General features: G+C 43.7%; 1 protein-coding gene across 2 annotated transcripts; it reads right to left on the reverse strand.

Annotated features, from left to right (window-relative positions):
• Positions 1–10396: 10396 nt before the first annotated feature.
• Positions 10397–22500, reverse strand: NPY5R (neuropeptide Y receptor Y5). 2 transcript variants are annotated; one of them, XM_053402940.1, is made up of 3 exons: positions 22138–22219; positions 21034–21668; positions 10397–12498 (listed from the first exon to the last, which is right to left on the reverse strand). In XM_053402940.1, the coding sequence occupies exons 2-3, from the start codon at positions 21043–21045 to the stop codon at positions 11167–11169; spliced, it is 1344 nt and encodes a 447-aa protein (XP_053258915.1). In that variant the 5' UTR covers positions 21046–21668; positions 22138–22219; the 3' UTR covers positions 10397–11166. The 2 variants fall into 2 exon arrangements, with proteins under 2 accessions (XP_053258915.1, XP_053258916.1); XM_053402941.1 differs by lacking the exon at positions 21034–21668 and having other exon boundaries at positions 22138–22500.
• Positions 22501–22987: the final 487 nt, after the last annotated feature.

Genomic DNA, 22987 nt, shown 5'->3' on the forward strand with positions numbered 1-22987 from the left:
TGCTGCCACCACCATTCCTACTGCCACAGCTGCCTACATCACCTGCTCTGCTGACTCTCTGCACCCTGCCGCAGCTATGGCTGGTGAAGTGCCGCCTGTTATGTACTGAAGTTCTCAGCCTGGGCCAGCAGGGGGATACTGTAGATAGTTTTCACTCAGGTCCACATATGCAAATAAGGGATGGAAAGTGACGTTCAGTGATTGGATAGTTACAGAAAATGGTTACTGTTGCGTTCTAGTGGAGCTCTATATAAGCAGGCTGACTGAACCCTTCAGTTCAGTTCTGTTCTGGCCTGTGAATAAACAAGAGCTGTTTGAAGAATCACTGTGTCGTCTGATATGTTCACCCACAACTTAATACCGCCAGCATGGGCACACATTTCAGGCAAGATTGCACCCATTTGGGGTGAGGACTCTTTCAAAATAGATGTGCCTATGGTGGTTCCACTTCCTGCTGCTGGCAGGGGCAGGCAGGATATCTGCAGGGATGCCACCTTGGGGAGTTTCTGCCACCTGAGACAGTGGCCTTACCCTGCTTAATGGCTAGACCAGCTCTGGTTAGAAGGAGTCAGGTAAGAAAAAACAGAGCACCCCAAGCTGCAAAAGCGGAAGTTATTTGCATTAATGCAAAGCCACCACTGGATACAATCCACGGTATTCAGTGGGATTGATTCCTATTTAAAGGCACATAGGATTTGCAGCCTTGGCACCAAGTGCTGTCCCCTATCTCCGTCTGTAAAGATGGCAGCAACTTACAACAATTTACACTGCTCACACTGCCTGGATGGTTATACACAGGGGTGGCGCATCCTTTTCCTCCACTCGAGGCAAAATTGAAAATGCTGCTTGCCCTGCTGCCGCTGCCACTTCTGCCACTGCCTACCTGCTCCTGCAGCTGCCTGCTCAGCCACTGCCATGCGCCCTGCTGCATCAGCGCTGATTTTAGATGAGGTGGTGCCAATTTGGAATACTTCACCCCCAATGGATGCTTTGTTACCCAAAATCAGCACCAATGACAGTAGTGCTTCTCCCCTTCTGGTGGAAGCAGCAGGGCAGGCAGGGCACCCATCACGGGCATAGCCAAGATTTATGTTAGCAGGGGCAAGCTACATGGGGGGGGGGCAGAACCTCAGTTAGTTCTTTTTATTGATTTACTTGACTGGGGGGCAGCTGCCCCGCCCCGCCCATTGGCTATGCCCATGGCACCCGTGGGTGTGCCGCCTGGGAAGCATTTGCCATTTAAGGCAGTGGCCTCATCCTGCCTAATGGCTGAGCCAACTCTGGTTATCCATGTTGTTGCGTGCTAGCTATATGTTGCCTAACACAGTTAATTCTCAGGGCTTCTGACTACTAGGCTTCATGTTCTCTAGCTAGATAGCCATGCTGATTTGTGTAGGAAAATGTGAGGTGCTTTTTGTAATGCTGCATCCAGTGTCAAGGTAGTTGAAAAGCGATTTTCTAAATGGCATGAGTGAGATGAGAAATGATGAATACGATTTCACGGCTTCAAGAGAAGATTGCCCTTTATTGAGCCTTGATTATGGTAACTACAGATGCCAGTCATGATATTCTGCCAAGTCTGATTTAGGTACACATGAATACATTTACAAGGCTTCTGCAGAAATTTACTGTACTTTATGGAATGCTTCAGTTGATACAGATTCAGTTCAAGAAGGTTTTTTTGGGGGGGGGGGGCTTATATATAAAAAAATTCTTCTGAAACAAGAGCTAGTTTTATACAGTGCCAGAGTGTCGGGTTTGACAGTAGGAGGTGTAGAATGGGGCATGTTAAAACATACAGTATATGATTATGCTGCACTGCTTGTTTCTTCAACTACACATGACAAGGGAGGCATAGATCACCCGCACACACAATTCATAATTTGGATCTTGGCTCTGCGGTTTATTCAGTGGTTTTAGATTACTTAGATTACTTAGATTACTCTTGCAATCTAATCTACCTTGCTTGATTGTTGTGAGGCTAAAGTGCTTCTCTCTGCACCTTGCAAAAAGGGTGGAAAGAAAATGGCAGATCAGGGAAGTATCAGCACAGCAGTGGATAACAGAATCTACATCTCAGGTTCCCTGAGGATTATTGCACAAATCCTCATGAAAATTGGTACCTCTTTTCCTATGTTTTTTTAAAGGTACCGGTACTTCTAGTTTAGTGTTAAAGACTAGCACTCAAAGAAGCTGCTATCTGGACATAGTCTGGTTGGATAAATATTATTTTTCAGTAAGATATAGATGGGAGTAAGGGTCTGATAGGACATTTTCTATTAACATTTTGGAATAGTAGTTTCTAAATTTGAAATATACTCAGAGTCGCGAAGTGATTTCATGCTCTTTATTCAGCTCATAGTGGTGAGGAGGAATGAATGAATGTCCCCTCAAAGTATCTGCTTTATATACATTATTTACACAATGGGCTGCACATGATTGGCTAATTCCGGAATTCTACTGTAAGCCAATCAGGTTGTGGATTCACTTCTATCTGGAGCATGATTGGGTAGTTCCTGCCAACCAATCATACTGCTGCATTGTTCTAGGACCAATCAGACTGCTGCATTCTGAATCCTATTGTTCTAGGACCAATCAGACTGCTGCAGTTTGGATCCTATTCAACTCAGTACATAACAAAATTTAAAACACTGAAACACATTTTCAAATATCTATAGACAGGTTTCGACTGTGTTCTTGTTTTTATTACAAGAACTACACAGCTTGCCTCCTATAGTGCATAGTATTTATATTTCCCCTCCACTCCAACTATAGGATTAAAATAAGGGGAAGTAGGTCCAATTCACAATCTACTAATGGTCTTGCTTGGTTTAAAAGAACCAAAAGACCAAAAACCACTTTTCAAAATGAAAGTCCTATATTAACTGATTGTCGTAAGAGTAATAATAAATGTGATGTGCATCTACAGCCCGGATACAGAATGGAAAATTACAAGTAATGTAAAAAAAAATGATATCTCTTATTTTAAATTATCCTGCTCTTTATCATATGTTTGGTTTATTTAATAAAATAAACTTGCTGATCAACAGCTAATCCCTGTGGCTGTGCCACTAGACAACTTAAGAAGCTGTCCTTATCAGGGAAGGTAGGATTAGTCAGTGCTAAACAACACACCAGCAAATCTTTAATTGATTTTAGAATTACCACAATAACTGAGGAGTAAATAATAGCGCTCATTCATTTGGCTGGAACAATAAGATTAGCACATTTTCCATTACATGCTATGAGCAAGTGTCATTTATTAACCATAGGCAGTTGTCATGGAAGTCTTTGAGGACACACCAGTCAAGGAGCTAAAAAGACACTTTATCATTTTACTGCGCTATGCATTTAAAGCAGCAGCACACCACTTTAAAGGGCCATACCTTCCCCCAAAGAATCCTGGGAAATTGAGTTTGTTATGGGTGCTAGAAGTCCTCTATTTCCCTCACTGGACTACAATTGCCAGAGTGGTTTAGCAATCAATGTCTCTTCCAAGGGACATCTAGAAGAATATCCTCTTCTTGGATGCCACTCCCTGAACTTCTGGGTGTGATGAAACTACCAAGAGGTCCCCCTCTGCTAACCTTAACATGCAAGAGGCTCTGTAGGGAAGGATGTAGCCCATCCAATATTTGGAGCCTGAGTTGTTTAGAGCTTTAAACACTAACACATGCACCTTGAAGTGGGCCCAGAAATGAGATAGCAACTTGTGCAGTTGTTTTTAAAAAGGGCTGAGTTCTAAATGGAACCCCAACTAGAAATCTGGCTGTTGTGTTTTGGACTAGTCGAACTTTTGAACCATCTTCAAGAGTAGGCATAAATAGAAAGCATTTCAATGATCAAATCTGGAATCATAGAATTGTGGAGTTGGAAGGGATCCACAGGGTCATTTAGTCCAATGCAGTAATCTTTTGCCCAATGTGGGGCTTGAACCCATGACACTGAGATTCAGAGTCTTGTGCTGTGTTGACTACAGTAGCAAATCGTCTCTGCTGAAAAGTGGCCATAGCTGGCAAACCAGCCAGAGATGGAAATGGGTACTCCTAACCACCAAAGTCACTTGAAACTCTAGTGACAATGTTGATTCCAGGAGCCCCTTTGGGCTATAGGCCTGCTCTTTCCAGGGGAGTGCAACACCAGCCAGAACAGACCATCTCCTCATCTCTCAGACTCCAGAATTCAAACACCTCTGTCTTACCATAATTAACCCTCAATTTATTGATCCACATCCAGCCCAACACCACTTCCAAGCACCAGTCTAGCACCTGAACCGGCTGTAATTAAGAAGGCAGGCAGGTGGTGATGGGGACTGACTGAGGGCCTACAGAGGCTGGTGGGGCAACACGCCATTCACCCTAACAGACCAGCCTCCTGTGCTACATTATGTCTTTGGTAAAATACCGGTAATCACCTTTTCGGTATAAAGTGGACAATATTTCCATATGAATATATATTAATAGCTGTCTTGTCTCAGGTTGGTTTTATATTCTGCTGCCTGATATGGTAAATTAGCTAACTGGATCTTTGGGTAAATAAAAAAGACTCTCAGAATAGATTTTCCATCTTTTCCTTTGGACTGAATATGTCAGTAAACGTAGCAACTAATGAATAATAATGAGAAATACTTTTTTATTTTAACATCCTCACTATAGACATGACTTTTAGCAACCTAACTGTAGGTATTCTGTTTTAACTGTTTTTAATTCTGAATTTTTGATTGTTGGAACACACCCTGGGAGCCTGGTAGTAAACAGTGGGTAATAAATTTAATAATAAAAAAATCAATCAGTCAGTCAGTATGCCACAGTGAAAACAAGGTTATCCTTTAAGCTATATGATTCATTTGTGATGTTGAATATTCTTTATTCATTAGAATAGAGTTGGAAGGGTCATCTAAGGGTCATCCAAGCCCCTTCAATGCAGGAATCTCAACTAAAGCATCCATGACAGCTGGCCATCTAACCTCTGCTTAAAAATCTCCAAGGAAGAAGAGTCCACGACCTCTGGATGGGGTCCATTGCATTGTTGAACAACTCTTACTGTCAGAAAGTTCTTCCTGGAATCTCCTTTCTTGTAACTTGAATCCACTAGTTTGGGACATCCTCTGAAGCAGGATAAAAGAAGCTTGCTCCATCTTCCATGTGAAAGCACCTAAGATACTTGAAGATGGCTATAAAATCTCTTTTACAGGCTAAACATAGCCAGCTCCCTCAACCGTTCCTCATAGGGCTTGAATTCCAGACCCTTTATCATATTGGTAACTCTCCTCTGCACACATTCCAGCTTGTCGATCTCCTCCTTAAATTGTGGTGACCAAAACTGGACACAGTATTCTAGGTGTGGTCTGACCAAGGCAGAATAGGGCGGTGCTATGATTTCTCTTGCTCTGGACACTTCACCTCTGTTGATGCAGCGTAGAATAGCATTAGCTCTCCCCCTCCCCCACCGTTGCATCGCATTGTTAACTCATGTTAAGCTTGTGGTCTACTAAGACCCCAGATCCTGTTTCAATCATAATTCTCTTGATATTTACTCTTAGGGAAGTTTAAGTAAACATGCTCTGTCTTGGTGACATATGTTCCTGCCCCCTCCCAACCATATTTTAATAATATTGATTCCAGGAAATCATTCAGCCTTCTATGCTACAAAACCAAATTGATTGTAAAGCTTTTTACCTGCCCTGATTTCTCTAGACCTTACGTAAAGATCAAACTACCTTCCCATCACACCATCAAGTTGAGAAATTTGGCCAAGGATCTATGAAAGCGACAATGGCATTTGCAGCAAATTGCACTGCTAGCCAAATAAGCAGGCTAGCAGTTATTTCTGCAATTAGAATCTTATTAAAATTCTTTCATTAATGTAGCCTATGCAATTAATAATATTCGGTCAGAGAAGATGAGAGTTGTGGCAGAGCTTTAAGTATTGACAAGGGCAATAGGCTACTCCAGAATCCAATTAAAAATTGTTCCATTGCTTCTGCTGCTGCCTTCTGTTTGTGTTCATTGCTGCATTTGTAAAGACATGCTGAAACATGCTTGTTAATTTCACATGCAGTATTCCTATTAAGTAACCCAGTCCTGCCCTGCTTTTAATAAAGCCATGGTGAGATAGAGCAGCAGTGCATGCAGTGTGAAATATCTTAGAGGAGACTGTGTCCTGCTGTATATTGGTGCAAGAAACTGCCACTGGGATGGGATGGAGAGAAAGCAGGTTGCCTATAGCCCATATCTGTTATTACTGATAGATTCATAGTGGGTGTTGCTAAACAAAATCAATATTTATTATGTTGTTGTTATAGTTTAGTCGTTTAGTTGTGTCCAACTCTTCATGACCCCATGGACCAGAGCACGCCAGGCACTTCTGTCTTCTACTGCCTCCCGCAGCTTGGTCAAACTCATGTTCGTAGCTTCGAGAACAGTGTCCAACCATTATACCATGCTCTTAAAATTCCCTTTGGCTACATGGATATAATCAGACAGCCTACCTAGGGAAGACCAGCAGAGAAGAGAACCAAGACAACAGTGTTTTACTTATCATTATTATTACCCACTGACTGAGCAACAGCTAAAAGCTAGCTGTTATTGTGTTTCTCTTGAATCTGGCAGGCCACAGGTTTGCCCTTCCTGTTATAAACTCTAGGATGCAAGAGGATTTTCCTGCTGGGCTCACTTGTTTGTCACCTATCTGACACATTTCAGCAAGAGAGGCATATCACAGAGTGAGAGTTCCATAGATGAGTTATTCCAGGCTTCATGGGGACTGCTTTGTCAAAGGTGCTGTGCTGATCTTCATCCTGTTTCCTTCATAAATTGATTTGATCTTTATAACCAGCTGATGAAAGTCAATAGTCCAATATGTTTGTCTTTTAGTAAGCATAACAGTATCCTTTAATAAGCATTCAATCACCAGGAGGTGTGAAATCATTTATGGCTAGTGTTGCCAACGAGACAATGATTGTGGACAGAATACACACCTTAGATAGAGAAGCAAAGGATAAGTCTTGTTTTGAGGTTTTCTATGGATCCCATGTAAAACATTGTAAAACAGTACCTTTGTACCGTTGTAGAGATGCACATTAGTGACTCACATCCAACTCAGGGACCATTCAAAGAAATAAGCAGGTAAGCTCCATGCATTATGAAAATAAATGATGAGGCACTAGTAAGGCAATGGAGACCACAGCTCAAGTTATTTCAGCCTCTCCCTATGGCAAGCCTTGTGTATCTCCTGGTTTCCATTCTACTGCTCTTACCAGAAGCTGCCCCCAGATTTACCAGGCAGCTCCTGGTATGGCCTGCTTTAAGCTTGTTGCTGCTGCTATTCTTCCTTGCAAAATGCTTGTTCCCCTCACACAGACGCCAATGTGTGCGTGTTTGGTGGAGTGTTTTGAAAACAATCTCTGTGGGAACATTATTCCCATGGCCCTTCCCTTTTGGGGGCCCATGGGTTCTCCATGCAGGCTTCCTACCTGCTGGGTAATGAGGGTGGCATGGCTGGCCCATCCATGAGGCAAGGTGAGGTGACTGCCTTAGGCAGCAGGATCCACAGGGGCAGCAGATCCTTATGTATATCTTTATTGCTCTCTTGTTCCTGATGTAGATATTCGCTCTTCCCTTATTGTCTGGTGGTGGGCAGGTAGCTATTTTGTGGTTTACCTCAGGTGCTAAAATATATTGTGCTGGCACTGGAGGGCGGTTACCAGTTATGATAAGGCCGTGAGGCCTTCCTTTGCTCCTACAGTTTCCCTGGCAAAAGGGCAGTTGTTAGCAGGCTGACATGGGATTCAAAATAAGGAAAGGGCTGGAGCTTGAGTTCACAGGTGGCTGTTTCTGACCTGTCCATTGCACTAAGAGGAATTGTTCTGGTGCATGTGCATGCTCTATAGCAGGGGTGCCCAAACTTTTTTCAAAGAGGGCCAGATTTGATGAAGTGAACATGTGTAAGGGCCAGCCAAAGTTTTTAGGATTAAAGTTGAGCTTTTTTAAAGGATTGAAGTTGCTGAGCTTTCTTTTTGACAGGGGCTAGATAAAACTGGCTGGATTGGCCCCCCAAAACAGACTTTGGACATGCCTGCTCTATAGGGTATCATTGGCTGTCTCGTTGTGCATTGTGTGTATAGAGACAGAGAACCTGTGGCTCTCCAGAGACTGTTGGAGTCTGACTCCCATCACCCCCAGCCAGCATGGCCAGTATTCAAGGGTGATGGGAGATATATGCTGCATACTGTGCAATTACCGAGTATTGATTGGTGCTTTCCTTGCTTGGGGTGGGGTCATCATTAATGCATAATTGCTGTGGTTGGTAAATGGTGTTACCATGGACATTCTCTCTGGATGTTGTCACATAATCTCATTTCTACTGATACGATTTTGCTCTCTCCTTTGCTACTAGGAGTGCATGAGATGGGCGCTCCCTTGCACTAACATAATCACCAACATATCAAGAGCATAAAAGCTGCCAGTCAAGTAGGACCATAAGATCAGGATTTCACTATGTACCAATCCCATGCTGCCTGGCTGAAAATAAGGGACTGCCTGGTAGAAATACTGCTGCAACATTTTAGTGCTTATTCAATTTTCTCATCATTCTATGTTCGTACACACACACACAAAAAAATGAATGCAAAACAGCATGAAATAATATTCATTTCATCTAGATGTGTTTATATAAATAACAAGTTAGAAAAAGACACTCATTTGAGCATTCATTTATCCGTGTTTTTCTTTGTAAGCCTATGGATTTATTAAAATGTCTAATTTAATGAATTTATTCTTGGCTTGTTGCTATCAGATCTTGCTGTTCTGCTCCCAAAGATCAATTTAATTTTTCATTTAAGACCCTGGATCAACTACCAGTTATCTGTGTTGATATTTCTTGTTTGCCAGGCTTTAACTTTGTATTGGATTCTGCACATAAACTCACCACTGTGCACTTAAGGCAGGCTGCAATATTGATCAGTTCTTATGTATCAACTGGCTTGGGTAGTTAGAGAGTCTAGACTGTAGCTGTAAGAGCATGGTTGGGGGCCACAGATTCTTTTCTTCACTCTGAAATGGTGGTAGATGACAGGAACAGTCACTAGGGTCTTCTGTCCCCAATACAGGGGGATACTGCAGTTTCACAATTTTTGGGAATGAGTCCCATTCCTTATGTTGGAGTACCAGTAATCAGAAAACTTAACATTGAAAGGTCCACCTACAATTGAATGGGATGTTTTCATGGTACCAGTTTGACATCCTTAAACCTATAGTCCCATCTGTCTTTTATTTACACAACCTTACACTTGCCAAGCTAGCATAGAAAGGCTCTGCAATGGGTCTTAGAGAGGCAGCTAGAGCAGAACTGGAAAGCTGTAGCCAAATTGGAAAACAGCCAATGTGATTATAGCACCTTCTGGGGCCCAAAGATATGCTTATGCTGAGAGAGATCTAATGGGAGATATGACCAAGTTGTCATACCGCACTTTAAAGAAAAGATCAGCAACACAGCTCAATTCTTTCAGAAGCAAGACATCCCCTTGCTGAGCTAAACTTTGGTATTAAAGTATAGCCGCTTGATCCACAGTACAGACATACCAAAGTGCAAGGATTTACGTTCATGCAATCCCACTGAAGTCTCTGATGTGATATAATACAGTAGGCGGCTCCAGAACAGGAGTGATACAGAGTATTTACTTTTTTCTGTCTCCTCTCTCAAAGCTGCACTCCAGCAAAACTAATTAGCTGAATGCTGATTTTAAATTTTTGCCTCTTTTTTTTACTGTATATCTATGTATGTTTGTTGTAAACCGCTTTGATTTTTTTTGAAAAATGAAGTGTTATACAATTTTTTTCTAAATAAATAATCTCAAGCAAGAGTTCCCTGATGCACGTGCTTCTATTGTACTTGTCTAAAGCGTAGCTTGCATCCCACATTAATCCTACTCACAGAATACCCATTGAAATTAAAGGACATGAGTAACTTAGGTCCATGGACTTCAGTGGATCTACTCTGAGTATGACTTAGTTGAGACAGCCCTCAATATACACAACATGGGTATGTGCTAAAATGTAATGCTGGTTCTTTCTTATCATTGTCTCTTCCTTCCCTCTATTGTCTTATTTAGATTGCAAGCTTCTAGAGCCAAAAACTCTGATACAGTAGTACTAAACAATAGAAAGTCATCATGTATGCACAAGCTTCTTTTCAACCAGGTTTATCCAATAGCATCCAGTTTCTTAAAATAGAAATTGTTTATATCAAGCAATAAAGAGATTGCCTTATTTATTCCATTCACACAGAAGCCAACAATTTATTTAAAAAGAAATATTGCCTAAAGAGCAATGGGTTCACTTATGACAATGATACATTGTTCTTAATATTTGATTGTTACCTCATGACAATACAAGATTTGCAATCTAGATATCTTTGACATGATGTTAAAGCAGCTTTAGAAGGAACTTTGTGGAACTGCGTTTCAATATTGCATTTCTGCTTATAAGGTAGCATCCAGTGATATTTTTCTAGAAAGAGAGGTTCCGGGACTCACCATGAATGCCTCTCTTGTTCTCTTATAATGGCAATGGCGCGCATCTGAGAAGTGCAGGAACTGAGTTCTGATGAAAAAAAGCCCTGGTAGCATCCAACACAGTGCTGCTCCTGACACAAGGATTTTTGACTACAAAGGAGACCTTCCCCTCTGTTTTCTTCTCTTTGAGCATCCTCTAAATCTGTCCAGGGGATTCCCCCAACCCTCTGGAGCAGATTTGGGGAGGGCATGGGGTTTATGGGTAGAGGGAGGGGAAGTTCCTTTGCACAGGTCAGAATCCTTGCACTACCAGAAATACTTTGGTGGATGCCACCCATGGTGTACATATTGAAAACGGTCTGTTTCTTTTGTACATCGAATAGATGCCTCCTGAAAGAAAATCTGACATGAGTGGATGTCATAGAGGGAATGATGAGAGGATTGTAGATTGACCAGTCAAACCTTGACACCTGGCATGTTTACAAACTGAGAAGTGTTATCAAATCATCCAACCACTGAGTTAACCTTTGTCACATTAAATGGCCAACAGGAACTTTCCGTAACGCATTCCCACAAGTAGTCAGATGATATGTTTCACAGTTTGAACCTGTGAGGATAATAATTTGAGATTTATTGTTCCATTTACAGCAGTTTTATGATAATTGTAAGCATGGAATAAGGGCCATCAAATCAGCTTTTATGCCGTTATTAAGAAATCCATATAGAATGGGATTTAAACAGCAGGACATCATGCCCAGCAAATGACAAATACAGTACACCAATTTAAAATGCTTGTTTGAGATGAGATTGCCATTAAAATCTGTTACAACGTGGAAAACGTGAAGAGGCATCCAACTGACTGCAAAAACTATGATCAGCACTGTCAGTCGGCAGAAAACCTTCCGAGACCTTTTCCTAATCCGAGTGGTGGATCGGGCTACTGTAATCCCATCCTGTGTTTCAGAACTCTCTGGTTTCACCTCAAAACAGATGGGAATCCCTGGGATGAATTTGCTGGACGAAAGCTGACTTCTTTCTGTCCCTGATGTTTCAGGGAGATCCCCAGAAGTATTGCCCCGATGGTGCCTTAATATTGCTGGCACCACGCTAGCTGTCTTTTTGCTGTACCTCCTCCGATGTTTCCTAACCAAAGTATAACTCCACCTCTCGGAGCTAGAGAGCTGTCCCTGAGGCCCCTGGCTCTTGGGTGCATGGAGGGTTAAGTTTATCATCTCGTTCTCTTCCAGTTTGTTTTCTTTGCCTGACAATCTGGAACTTACGGACCTGCAGACTCTGGTGTGACTGACGGTGAGGCAAATCAAAGGCAAAATGTACTGCATGAGCAACAAGGAAATAGTGAATGCAACCCTGTAGCACGTAGATGGCCAAGACTCCACACACAAGCGCTTGCTTTTCAGTGCTTCCAGGTGGAGATCTTCGAGCTTGTGGAAAACAAGCAGAGGGGAGCAAATGGCTAAGCCAAGAGTCCAGATGGCGAAAATGAGGTAGCAGCCGTGTCTCAGTGTCAGGTTACTAGAAAGAGGGTGGCGGATCAAACGGTACCTGACCACAGCAATGGAAATCAGCATCCAGGTGGACAGCAGGACAGACACGCATTGGAGGAAAGGCATCACATGGCACATGACTTCGCCAAACATCCACTGATCAAGTAGAACTGAGGTCAAGGTGAAGGGAGAGCAAAAGACCACCACTAGTATGTCGGAAAAGGCTAAGTTGCCAATGAGGAAGTTTATTATGGTTTTTTGCTTGCACTTCGTTAGAGCCATGAGGATCAGCAGGTTTCCTATGAAGCCAGTGAGGCTGATGAAAGTGTAAAGCCCAATCAGGAAGTACTGAATGTCATCTACGCTGTTTTTATAGTCTTCCCAGGTAGGAAAATGGGAGCCCTTGGAAGGGGCTGAGTTGTTCTCTGTGGCAAGTGTCCTGTTACTGTAATCTTTGAGGTCTCTGTCCATAATGAAGTCCTGTTTGGAACCAGAAATAGAATGATTATCAGCTGCAGAAACAAGGGCACTCATGCAAACCACATTTCAATACCTAATAAATAAGTGTGGTGCTGTAATTTTACTTATGTTAAGTGGCAAATGTATTCCAAAGAATGCATTCTATTTCCCTCTTAAAAATTTCAAAAAACAGATTTTTCTCTCAATCATCTTTCAGAAGCAGCTTTTTAAAAATGATGCTCAAAATGTATTTCCCACCTTTCTCAAGGCAAGTTGCAAAACAAGAGAACTAAGATAATACATAAATAATACAAACAACGACACATATCACAATCAGCTAAAAAAGAAGCAGCAGTGTAAAATCAACTTAATGGAAATAATTTGCAAAAGCTCACCAAAGTGAAAAACTGTCTGCTGACTGTCTAAAAGCAGGAGGCTACTCCAGCTCTTGGATGCAACGGCCAAACTCTGTGCAGTACCCAGCCATAGTACTGAAAACGGTTCTTTTCTGTGAGAGGAGAGAGAGAACGCAGGCAGGTTCTAAGAAACATCAGAACTTCAAGGACAGTCTTTTGTACAGCACATCATATCTGGTGGTAACTAGAACAGTGGTTCCCAAACCTTTCCCTCCTGTTGACCACTTGAAGACTGCTGAGGCTTTTGGCAGATGACTTGATGATTTTAATTTTGATTTCAAATACAATAAAATGCAATATAAAAGAATGAAAAGAAGCAATAAAAATACAATTGAAATGAGTATGGATATTTAACGTGATGGATGTGCCATCTTCTGCCTTCAACCACAAATCCACAAAAATGCCACGGACAACAGGAATGAAGCTCGCAAAACACTGGTGATTCATAGACCACAGTTTGGGAGCCCCTCAACTAAAGGATGAACCAATGAGACTACAAAATTATTTTACCAATCCCCCTTTTATTGTACTGAGACTCCTTTTCTCCACCCACACATAGCAGTTAATAGCAGCCATACTTTCTACAATACAAATAATTCATATTATGCAAAATGTGAGTTCTGCCTTTCCCTTCCACAAACATCTGTATTATTTGTTATGGAAGGAAATTTTCAGATTGTGTGCCAGCAAGATTTTGGGTACCGCATATGTGCTACCAGTAGCTGTATTATTTGTATTTTGAGGATCAGTATTTTGTCTGCTTATATATTATTTTGCTGGGATGAAATACTAGTCTCTTTTTAAAAAATTAAAATAAAATAAAAACCTCACAAAAATACAGAATTCCCTGGAATTATTCCAATAGTTGATTCTTCCCACTAGGCAGTCAGCATTAATGTGAAAAAGCTCTTCAGTGGTGTCAAGAGATGGCTCTTGATTTTGGTTACTAGGGTGAAGTAAGGACCTCTTCTGATTAGATAAGGGATTTTGTGTGCAATTAACATGCTGGGGTTGTGAGTTACTTTTTCCCCCTATCCCCTTTTGCCTGAAATAGATTGGTAATAAAATACCATTTTCTTTTGAAAAACGACACCACACATTCCCTGAAGGTTACTGCCTTATATTTGATCATTAAGTTCTACAGCACTCTTGAAAAACAAATAGAGATAGATGATATAATTCCAGCAGCTTAAGTTCTCTAGCAGGTGCCTATATTTTGTCAGCATGAAAATTGCTATTGATTGCCTGTATCTCGGTCACAGGCTTCACTAGTTCCCTGCCCACTGTGAAATAACCAGACCTCTTATATACTTTAAACAGCCTGGGATAATTTTTCTAACACCATTCTGAAAAATGGGTAGTAAGCGTATATTGAATTCTTAAACCTGCTTAGGCGAACAGGGCTAGCCTGAAGGATGTAAGAGATCTGAGCAAACCCAGACTCCACCTTTCTGATTTCTCATTGGTTACACTTATACAAAGAGGCACACACTTTCTCATGCTCTACTCATTCAAAGCCTGAAATCTGCCAAAGGCCAGACAGTGGGGCCATTGCTGTCCCAAGTATTTTGCATTTAATAAAAAAAGAGAACACAATCATTTTGTTCTTTCCAACTGATTGAGAGACACTGTTTTCTAAAATAACTCTGATTAAAGACTACGAGCCTATTCTCCTAACCATGGCACTTTAGCCTATAGAGGTTGCTTGATAAACTGTCTTTGGTTTCCAGTCTATGGTGCACCAACCATGCCTCTATACTTTATTTAATTTTCTGTATGCATTAAGAAGTCCTTTTTCTCATGATTCCCAGCAAAATTATATTCTCTGCATGGCAGTGTTTGCATATGATCAACTTGCCATGCTCAAAGAATCAAAACTCACAGGCTCTTCTCACATCTACCGTGATGATCATATTGAGAATAGATTAAGATACGGGTAGGTAACCTGTTTTCCATCAAATGTTTGCCATCATACTGCAGTTCCAACCATCCTTGACCACTGGTCATCTTGGCTGGGATGGATGTAATTTAAAGTCCAACAACATGAGGAAAGCCACAGGTTTCCCCATCCCTGGATTAGGAATTTGCGTATCACAAGGAGGAAGTGATATCATCATTGATGGTCCATTCTATTTCCAGCCAAAGCTCTCTGGGAAGTCAGAAGCATGAAGGCAACAGCTGCTTCCTACTGTTTGTCCACTGTAACTTTTAGATTGCTTTGCCTCCCCTAGTTTATAATATGCCTTAATACCAGCAGAGGCACGTGCCATCATTTTGAGTGACAGCAACCCTGGCTCCCAAGAATCAGATGTATTGAACATAGATTACAAACCACATATAAGAAGGGCCAAGACATGCTTTTCCACTGCTAGTTCTTTCTTTCATGAGGGTGAAAATGTATTCCTGTTATACTTTTGATTTCTGCCAACAGCTTAACATGAATGAATCAGGGGTTGTTTGTTATGGAGATGAGGGATTAGCAAACCACATGGGCTTCTCTTCAGAATTGCAACATACTGCAGTATTATTCATGAATGATACCAACTAAATAGACAGCCTTTTTACTTACTGTTGCCTCACCCCAGCAACCAGTCCTACATTGGACATAGTGGTCATCTCAGGCATCTGATTCTTGGTGTCACAAATTTGGAACAAAGTGCCATCAATATACAGATCATACCTAGCTCTGGCTCTCTGTTCTGTCTGAAACAGGAGAGGTGGTTGAGATGTTAGACCAGTGCTTAAAGGCAGTGATGGGCTGGATGTGGGCCAATAAACAGAAGCAGAATCTTGAAAAGACAGAGGTTTTGCGTGTCCTCATTTCTCATGTCTAAGAGGTGGGGAGACGGCCTGCCCTGGATGCGGTTGCACTCCTCTGGAAGAAGCTTGGAGATATTCCTGGATTTAACACTGTCATTGGAGCCTCAGACGACTTCAGTGGCTAGGAGTGCCTTTTTCAGCTCCAGCAGGTTCACCAGCTACAACATCTTTCGGACAGAAATGTCTTGAACTCCATGCTCTGATAACTTCTTTTGCAATATGCTCAATGTGGAGACATTCTGCCCTGGCACCTGAGGTTTCACTTTCCTGATCTTCCAGATCTCTTAAAAAAAACACCTTTCAACTGGAGTTATCACTGGGGTCATATGCACTTACTGGCACAGATGAGAAAGCGGAAAGATAAATTTACTGTAACAAATACATGGATTCGTTCAAGTTTGGCCCATTCTGTGTCTTACTTTCCTCCACGTTGCTTCTGGGTAGTTTATATGGTACAGTTAGCTACCACGGGAGACGAAACCATTGTTTTTACTCATGATGTAAAATGCCAACTGGCAGGAAAGGACCTACTTCTTCTCTTACAGCTTTTTGGGGGGTCTTTCTTTTCCTCCAGGTTCAAGCAAACAGCATATTTATCACTAGGCAATCCCCACTGCAGCAGACAATTGCTGTACCCAGTTCTGTCACCTTTTTAAAAAGAGATTGATAATTTTGGCATCCCTGAAGTCTGCTGGGATCGCTTCTCTCTCCCAGATTTTTTTGATGAGCTTGTGAAGTTGTTGTGTAAGTTCAATTCCACCCACTTTGAAGATTTCAGCAGGTATCCCATCAGGTCCACTGGCTTTGTTGTTTTTCACTTGGTTAATAGCTGTACACAACTCTCCCAGATTTGGAGATACTGCAAGCTCATCTCTAATTTGTTTTTGCGGGATTTGTGAGAGGACCTCAGCAGCTATGGGGGAGTTGTGGTTAAGGAGATGTTGGTAGTGTCCTTTCCAGCACAGTGCAATAGCTTCTTTATCTTTTAGAAGTGTGGTACCATCTGCTTAGTGTAGGGGAGCATATGCCATGATTTATTGGTCCATAGATGGTCTTTGTGGCTTTAAAGAAACTCTGTGCATCATGAGTGTCAGCTAAGTGCTGGATCTCTTGAGCTTTTTTTTATCCACCAAGTGTTTTTTAGTTCTCTGGTTCTTAGCATTGGCATATGTTTTTTTTCTTAGTGGCCCAGTTTCTTTCTCTTTGCCAGATCTGAAATGCCTTCCTTTTCTTGTCAATCATGGCATTCAATCTCACTGTCATTCTCATCAAACCAGTCCTGGTGTTTCTTGGTTTGGTATCCAATAGTTTGTTCACAGACTGCAATAATGGATGTTTTTAGCTTGGTCCAGTGTTCCTTGATGTTATCAGGGAATTCTGAAAGCAGATGGTCCTTAAGAGTCATTTAGAAGCAATCCCGCTTAATGGGAACGTGAAGGGCTTGAGTGTTCATTTTGTGCCTTGGTTTTCTTCCCTGAAGCCTGCGTTGAGGTATAATCTTGATAGCCATCGTGGCGCGTATTAGTTGGTGATCTGTCCAGCAGTCGTCGGTGCTCGTCATAGCTCTGGTAAGGAGCACATCACGTTGATCTTTAGCACGGACAATAACATAGCCTAAGAGGTGCCAGTGGTTTGACCGAGGATGCCTCCATGAAGTTTTAAATTTATTTTTCTGTCAAAAGAGTGTTTTGGTAATAACAAGGTTGTGCGCTGCACATATCGTCAAAAGTAAGATTCCATTCTGGTTGCTGTTGCCAACTCCTTCTTTCCCAATAGTCCCAGGCCACAGATCAAAATCTCACCCAACTCTTGCATTAAAATCACCCAGAAGGATAATTTTATCTTCCTTAGGCGTCTCTGATAGGATGGTATCCAGCTGAGAGTAAAAATTTTCTTTAATGTCTTCATCAGCATCCAGTGTTGGTGCATAAGTGCTTATAATAGTAGTCTGTTGGTTTTTTGTGAGCTTTATTCGAAGGGTTGAGAGTCGCTCATTAATGCCGGTAGGGACTTCTGACAGGAGCTTCACAAGGTCGTTTTTCATAGCGAAGCCTACCTATGTATTCAATGTTCTTGTTCAGATAGACCTTTCCAGAAGAATGTGTAGCCTCCTTTTTCTTCCTTCAGTTGTCCCTCGCCTGCTCTTTGAGAGTCTTGAAGTGCTGCGTTTAGGACGTTCGCTGTCTGTGTTATCTGACAAAGTCCATATATTCCATGTTCCAAAGTTCAATTGTCTTTTATGACCCCTGGGTGGTGACCCCACTGGGCGCGGTAATCCAGTCAGGGGGAAAGGGAGGCAGACTATGTTTAGGGCACCGTTTCCAGCCCCTTCCCCTTTTCGGGGTGAGCAGAGTGGATCCTAAAAAGGGCTGCTCAGTCATGGATACAGCTGCTGAGCTGCTCAACTGCCTCATTCCTTGAGTCAGAATGACTGACCGCCCATGTGTCGGTTCATGACTAGGGGCTTCCAGATTTCACATTCCTGCCTCTGTAGCCATTTAGTGATCGCCATGGGGGGGGGAGGGTTTGCGGGGGTTTTTGGAAGACGCCTGTGCGTGAATTTGTTTTATGTGTAGAGATCAGTGCATGCTGACCAACGTCAGTCTTTGCAGTAGGGCTCTGTTCTGATGGCATGAGTAGTCACGACGAACTGGTGGATCCTATCTGCTGCAGCCTTCATCCGCCTTCACAGCCGTTGTAACACACTGCTTGTTATCATCCGCCTGTTCTGCCATTGAGGACTTCTTGGATCATTCTTTGTCTAGCTCCTTCCCTGTTATGTACTAAGCTTGGATCCTAGAACAATAGGCAAGTAGGATCCTAGAATGCAAGAACTGATTGGCTTGTAGGAAAAGACTAATCAGGCTCCAGGAGGGAAGCAGAATCAGCCAATCAGACGGGACTCATTGTGTAAATAATGTATATAAAGGCCTGAGGTTTTGGGGGGAAATTCAGTCACTGTTTTACAAGCTGCAATAAAGAGCATGAAATCACTACAGGACTCTGAGCATATTTAATTTTCTTTGACCTTACCGCCTTGGGTGACCCTGCTGGGAGTACGAGATTCCCGACGGCTTCACTCACAAGGGTCATAGGAATGTGCAAGCCCACTCACCATGACAAGTGAGAGAACTGAGATAGATTGCACTTAGCCCTGGTCTCATTAGACAAAGCGTTCCACCAAAAAGGCTCTGGCTCTGGTTGAGGACAGCTGGATATGTTTTGGGCCAGGGACCACCAGTAGGTTGCTGTTAGATGAGCGTCACACTCATGGGGGTGTATTGGAAGATAATTCCCACAGATAAGAAAGGTCACAGACTGTTTGAACAACCAACTGAATGTGGGCTCTCCACAAAGTCCAAGTAAGAACTCATGCATTTTAGACCATTTGGAGTTTCTGGAGCAGTCTCAAGGGTAGCCCTGCATATCTCTCTCTCTCTCTCTCTCTCTCTCTCTCTCTCTCTCTCTCATTTATACTCTGCCCTCCCCGGCTCAGGTGTACAGCAAGTTAAAGTAGTCTAGTCTGCAGGTGACTACTGCATGGATCACCATGGATAGGTTGGAAAGGGACAGGTACGGTACCAATCGCCTAACCTGACATAGATTAAAAAATGCCAGTTTGGCTACATTTGTGACCAATGCCTCCACAGAGACAGAAGCAGCCAGGATCACACCGGGACTCCTGATGGCAGCTACAGGTGACTATTGCGCCCCATGAAGAGCTGGGAGCAGGCAAACCGAACCAAAATCATTCTGGCCCAGCCATTGGAAGACCATCTTTAATGGATAGAGATTCAGCCGACTCAGTTTCCTCCATCCCAGCACACCCACCTAAAAAGTGGCCTGTATATCCAGGGTAGCATCTGGCCAGGGCCATGAAGCAGTAGATCCATAATGTTTGTGGTCAGATCTGTGGTTATGTACAAGATATTTGAATAAAGGGTGAATTTAGGGTTCCCCAATGCAAAAAGTGTGAGGATCCATGAGGATCCGTGCTTCAAAACCATGTTTTTGGGCCATGGAGTGGCCAGGAAGCCGTGGATCCGTGATTTTTGTGGTGCAGGCTGTGCCCCTGGCTATGACGTGTGATCTGACAGTGAGTTTGGGTTGGCCCAATGCGAAAAGCGTGAGGATCCATGGGGATCCGTGCTTTAAAACCATGTTTTTGGGCCACAGAGTGGCCAGGAAGCCATGGATCCGTGATTTTGTTGGTGCAGGCTGTGCCCCTGGACATGATGTGTGATTTAACGGTGCGTTTGGGTTGGCCCAATGCACAAAGCGTGAGGATCCATGAGGATCCGTGCTTCAAAACCACGTTTTTGGGCTGTGGTAAGACCAGGAAGCCGTGGATCCAAGTTTTTTTGTGGTGCAGGCTGTGCTCCTGGACATGATATGTGATTTGACAGTGAGTTTGGGTTGGCCCAATGGAAAAAAGCATGAGGATTCGTGAGGATCCATGCTTCAAAACCACGTTTTTGGGCCACAGAGTGGCCAGGAAGCCATGGATCCAAGCTTTTTGTGGTGCAGGCTGTGCCCCTGGCCATGATGTTTGATCTGATGGTGACTTTGGGCTGATCTAGTGCAAAAATCATGAGGATCCATGAGGATCCATGTTTTTTAACCATGTTTTTGCGCCCCTGCAGCCCCACGAAATAGTGGATGCATGATTTTTTTGATGCTGTCTACAGAATAAGACATGGTCTACAGTATCATGGTGGTTTTATTTAATTTGAATGAAAAAATCATATGAATTCACGAGGATCCGTCTAGATCCGCCTTTTACCTTTTTTCCTTCTCCAGCTAGGACTAGAAGGCTGTTTTTCTGAATCCTGGATATCTGTTGCTAAGCAGTGGATGACACTGAGTTAGATTGCCCAATGGTCTGATTTGGTATAAGGTACAGTGGTACCTCAGCTTACATACACTTCGGGTTACATACACTTCAGGTTACAGACTCCACTAACCCAGAAATAGTGCTTCAGGTTAAGAACTTTGCTTCAGGATGAGAACAGAAATCGTGCAGCGGCGGAGTGGCGACAGCAGGAGGCCCCATTAGCTAAAGTGGTGCTTCAGGTTAAGAACAGTTTCAGGTTAAGAACAGACCTCCGGAATGAATTAAGTACTTAACCCGAGGTACCACTGTTTTGTTCTCGGTTTCTATACATTAGCTATACATCCAAAAAAACAGCACATAAATACTTAACAATTTATTCTAACAACGCAGTGCTAAGCATATCTTCTCAGGAGTAGCTCCTAGTGGGTTCAGTGGGCTTTACAAATAATCTTTAATTGTGAATCTGCCAAATGGATTACAACTAACCTGTTGCACCATCGCGACTCCAGAAGGCAGAGTTTATGAACGCTCCGTTTAAGGGGAAGCCTGGCTGATATTCCCCAAAAGAGCAAGAGTTTGATTTAGCTTTAGATAAAACACGAAACGTGGGATAATTAGAAACCGATTGGCAGCCAAGTCAAGCACAAGGCAATTAGTGACGGTTTGGCGCATTACGCCTTCGCCCGTGGCCGAAAGTTTCCACCTTCTTCTTCTTTATATAAAAAAAAGATTTCCCACTTCTATTTCAAGCAAGGCTGAATAAAGTAGGAAACGCTCATTATCTGAAGGACGCCGGAAGAGAAGAAGTTCCTTAACCCCCTAATACCCAAAGTAAGGGCGTTTTCAGAGAAGGGTTCCCCCGTCTGGGTCGCGCGTTGGAGGGCGTCGCCAGGGGCGGGTGGAAGAAGCAGGGCTCGGAGATCCTCGCCCCTGCTTCCTCCCCAGGGCCGCCTTCTCCCCTTCATCCACCACCTAACCGCGCGGCACTGCAGACCGCGGAGGGAGAAGAGAAGGCAGAGATTCGTTCTGGCACGGAGTCGAGTTTCCTGGGTTCCTGGTGCGAAGAAAACGCTCTTTCTGGAGCTTCTGGGCGCACTCAAGCTCTCCAACCGATGGGCGCGCTGAGAAGTGTTTTGGGTTTAAGAGGAAAAATGGGGAAAGGCGGGTTTGTTGACAAAGCGGTTATGAATCCAAAAGGCGCGTCGATGAAACCGCCGTAGGCAGCGACGCGGGGGGGCTTGAGCCAAAGCTACGGAGGATCGGGGCTGCGCGTCTTTCTTTACTGGCCCTGCCCGCCTTCTGGGGCACGGCAGCGGGGCCCTGTCTCGGCGTCTCCCCCGGATCCCGCTCCCAGCGCGCCCCTTTCCTGACCTCGCGCTCGCTCCGGAGGCTAAGCTCGGCTTCCAGAAACCTTCCGGCAGCAGCGCCCCCCGAGGACCGGCTCGCCCCTGGGGCTCCGCGTTGTGCCTGGTTTGGGTCTATCAAAAGCGCCCCCAGGCAGCCAGGAAGAAGCTCTCGCCAACCCGCTAAAGCTGCCTTGCCCTTGGGCACCTGCCTTTCGAAACGCTTAGCGGGGAGAGCAGCGCTTACCCGGGGTCGCGAGGTGCTCCGCGCCGGATGGGGAAGAGCCAGGCTGCCCGTTCCGCGTCCGTTCGGTTTCAAGGAGATGTGCGCTGCTGCTGCGCACAGCGCGCTGCCTCGCCTGGCCCCCCGACCGCAGCGTCTCCCTCGGCTAACTTTCCGCCGGATCGATCTCCCTTCCTCTCTCCGCGTCGATTTCCCAATTAAGATGCCGAAGGGGGGTGGGAGACACCAGCCGCCCCTTGCCTGCCTGCGTTTTTTAGGGTCCGCTGCTGCAAAAGCTGCAGGAGGTGGAGACCGGCAGAATCCTCGGGCTGTAACTTCTGCAATGGTGGCATATTGGATAAGTTGGTCGTGCGGGGAATATCCTGCCTGGCGAGTTAGTCACACAGGAGATTTATCACGTTTGAAATAAGTCTTCCTCTTCCTCAAGATTTGTTTCTCATAATTCACACTTTGTGTTACTAGGAAAATGCCGATCAGCAGTGGAAGGAAGGGTTTTCCCTTCCCGTTCGGACTGCCACGCTGTTAACCTGTGCGAGGTGAGCTGTGGTTGCTTTAATAAAGAGGGAGATGCGCTCTGTATATGCTGAACAATCCCCTCTCTCTATGTCATTATTTCCACTGTCCAGAGCGGAGTCCTGGTGTTAAAATGACGTTCCACAGCTGAGCTCTGTGTCAATTTAATCTCTGCTTTTCCCTATTTTATTTCATAAAAAAGGCCACTCTTCACCATTTTATGGCAGGACTTTGGCTTTTCAGCCAAAATGTTTTCCCAAGCATCATTTCAAAATTCATCTGCTTCTTTCAGTGCTGTGGGGAGGGCCAAGGTAGCGGACCCTTTAATGAAACCTACAAG

Source organism: Podarcis raffonei, chromosome 9 (genome assembly GCF_027172205.1).
Source record: "Podarcis raffonei isolate rPodRaf1 chromosome 9, rPodRaf1.pri, whole genome shotgun sequence".
Lineage (NCBI taxonomy): Eukaryota > Metazoa > Chordata > Lepidosauria > Squamata > Lacertidae > Podarcis > Podarcis raffonei.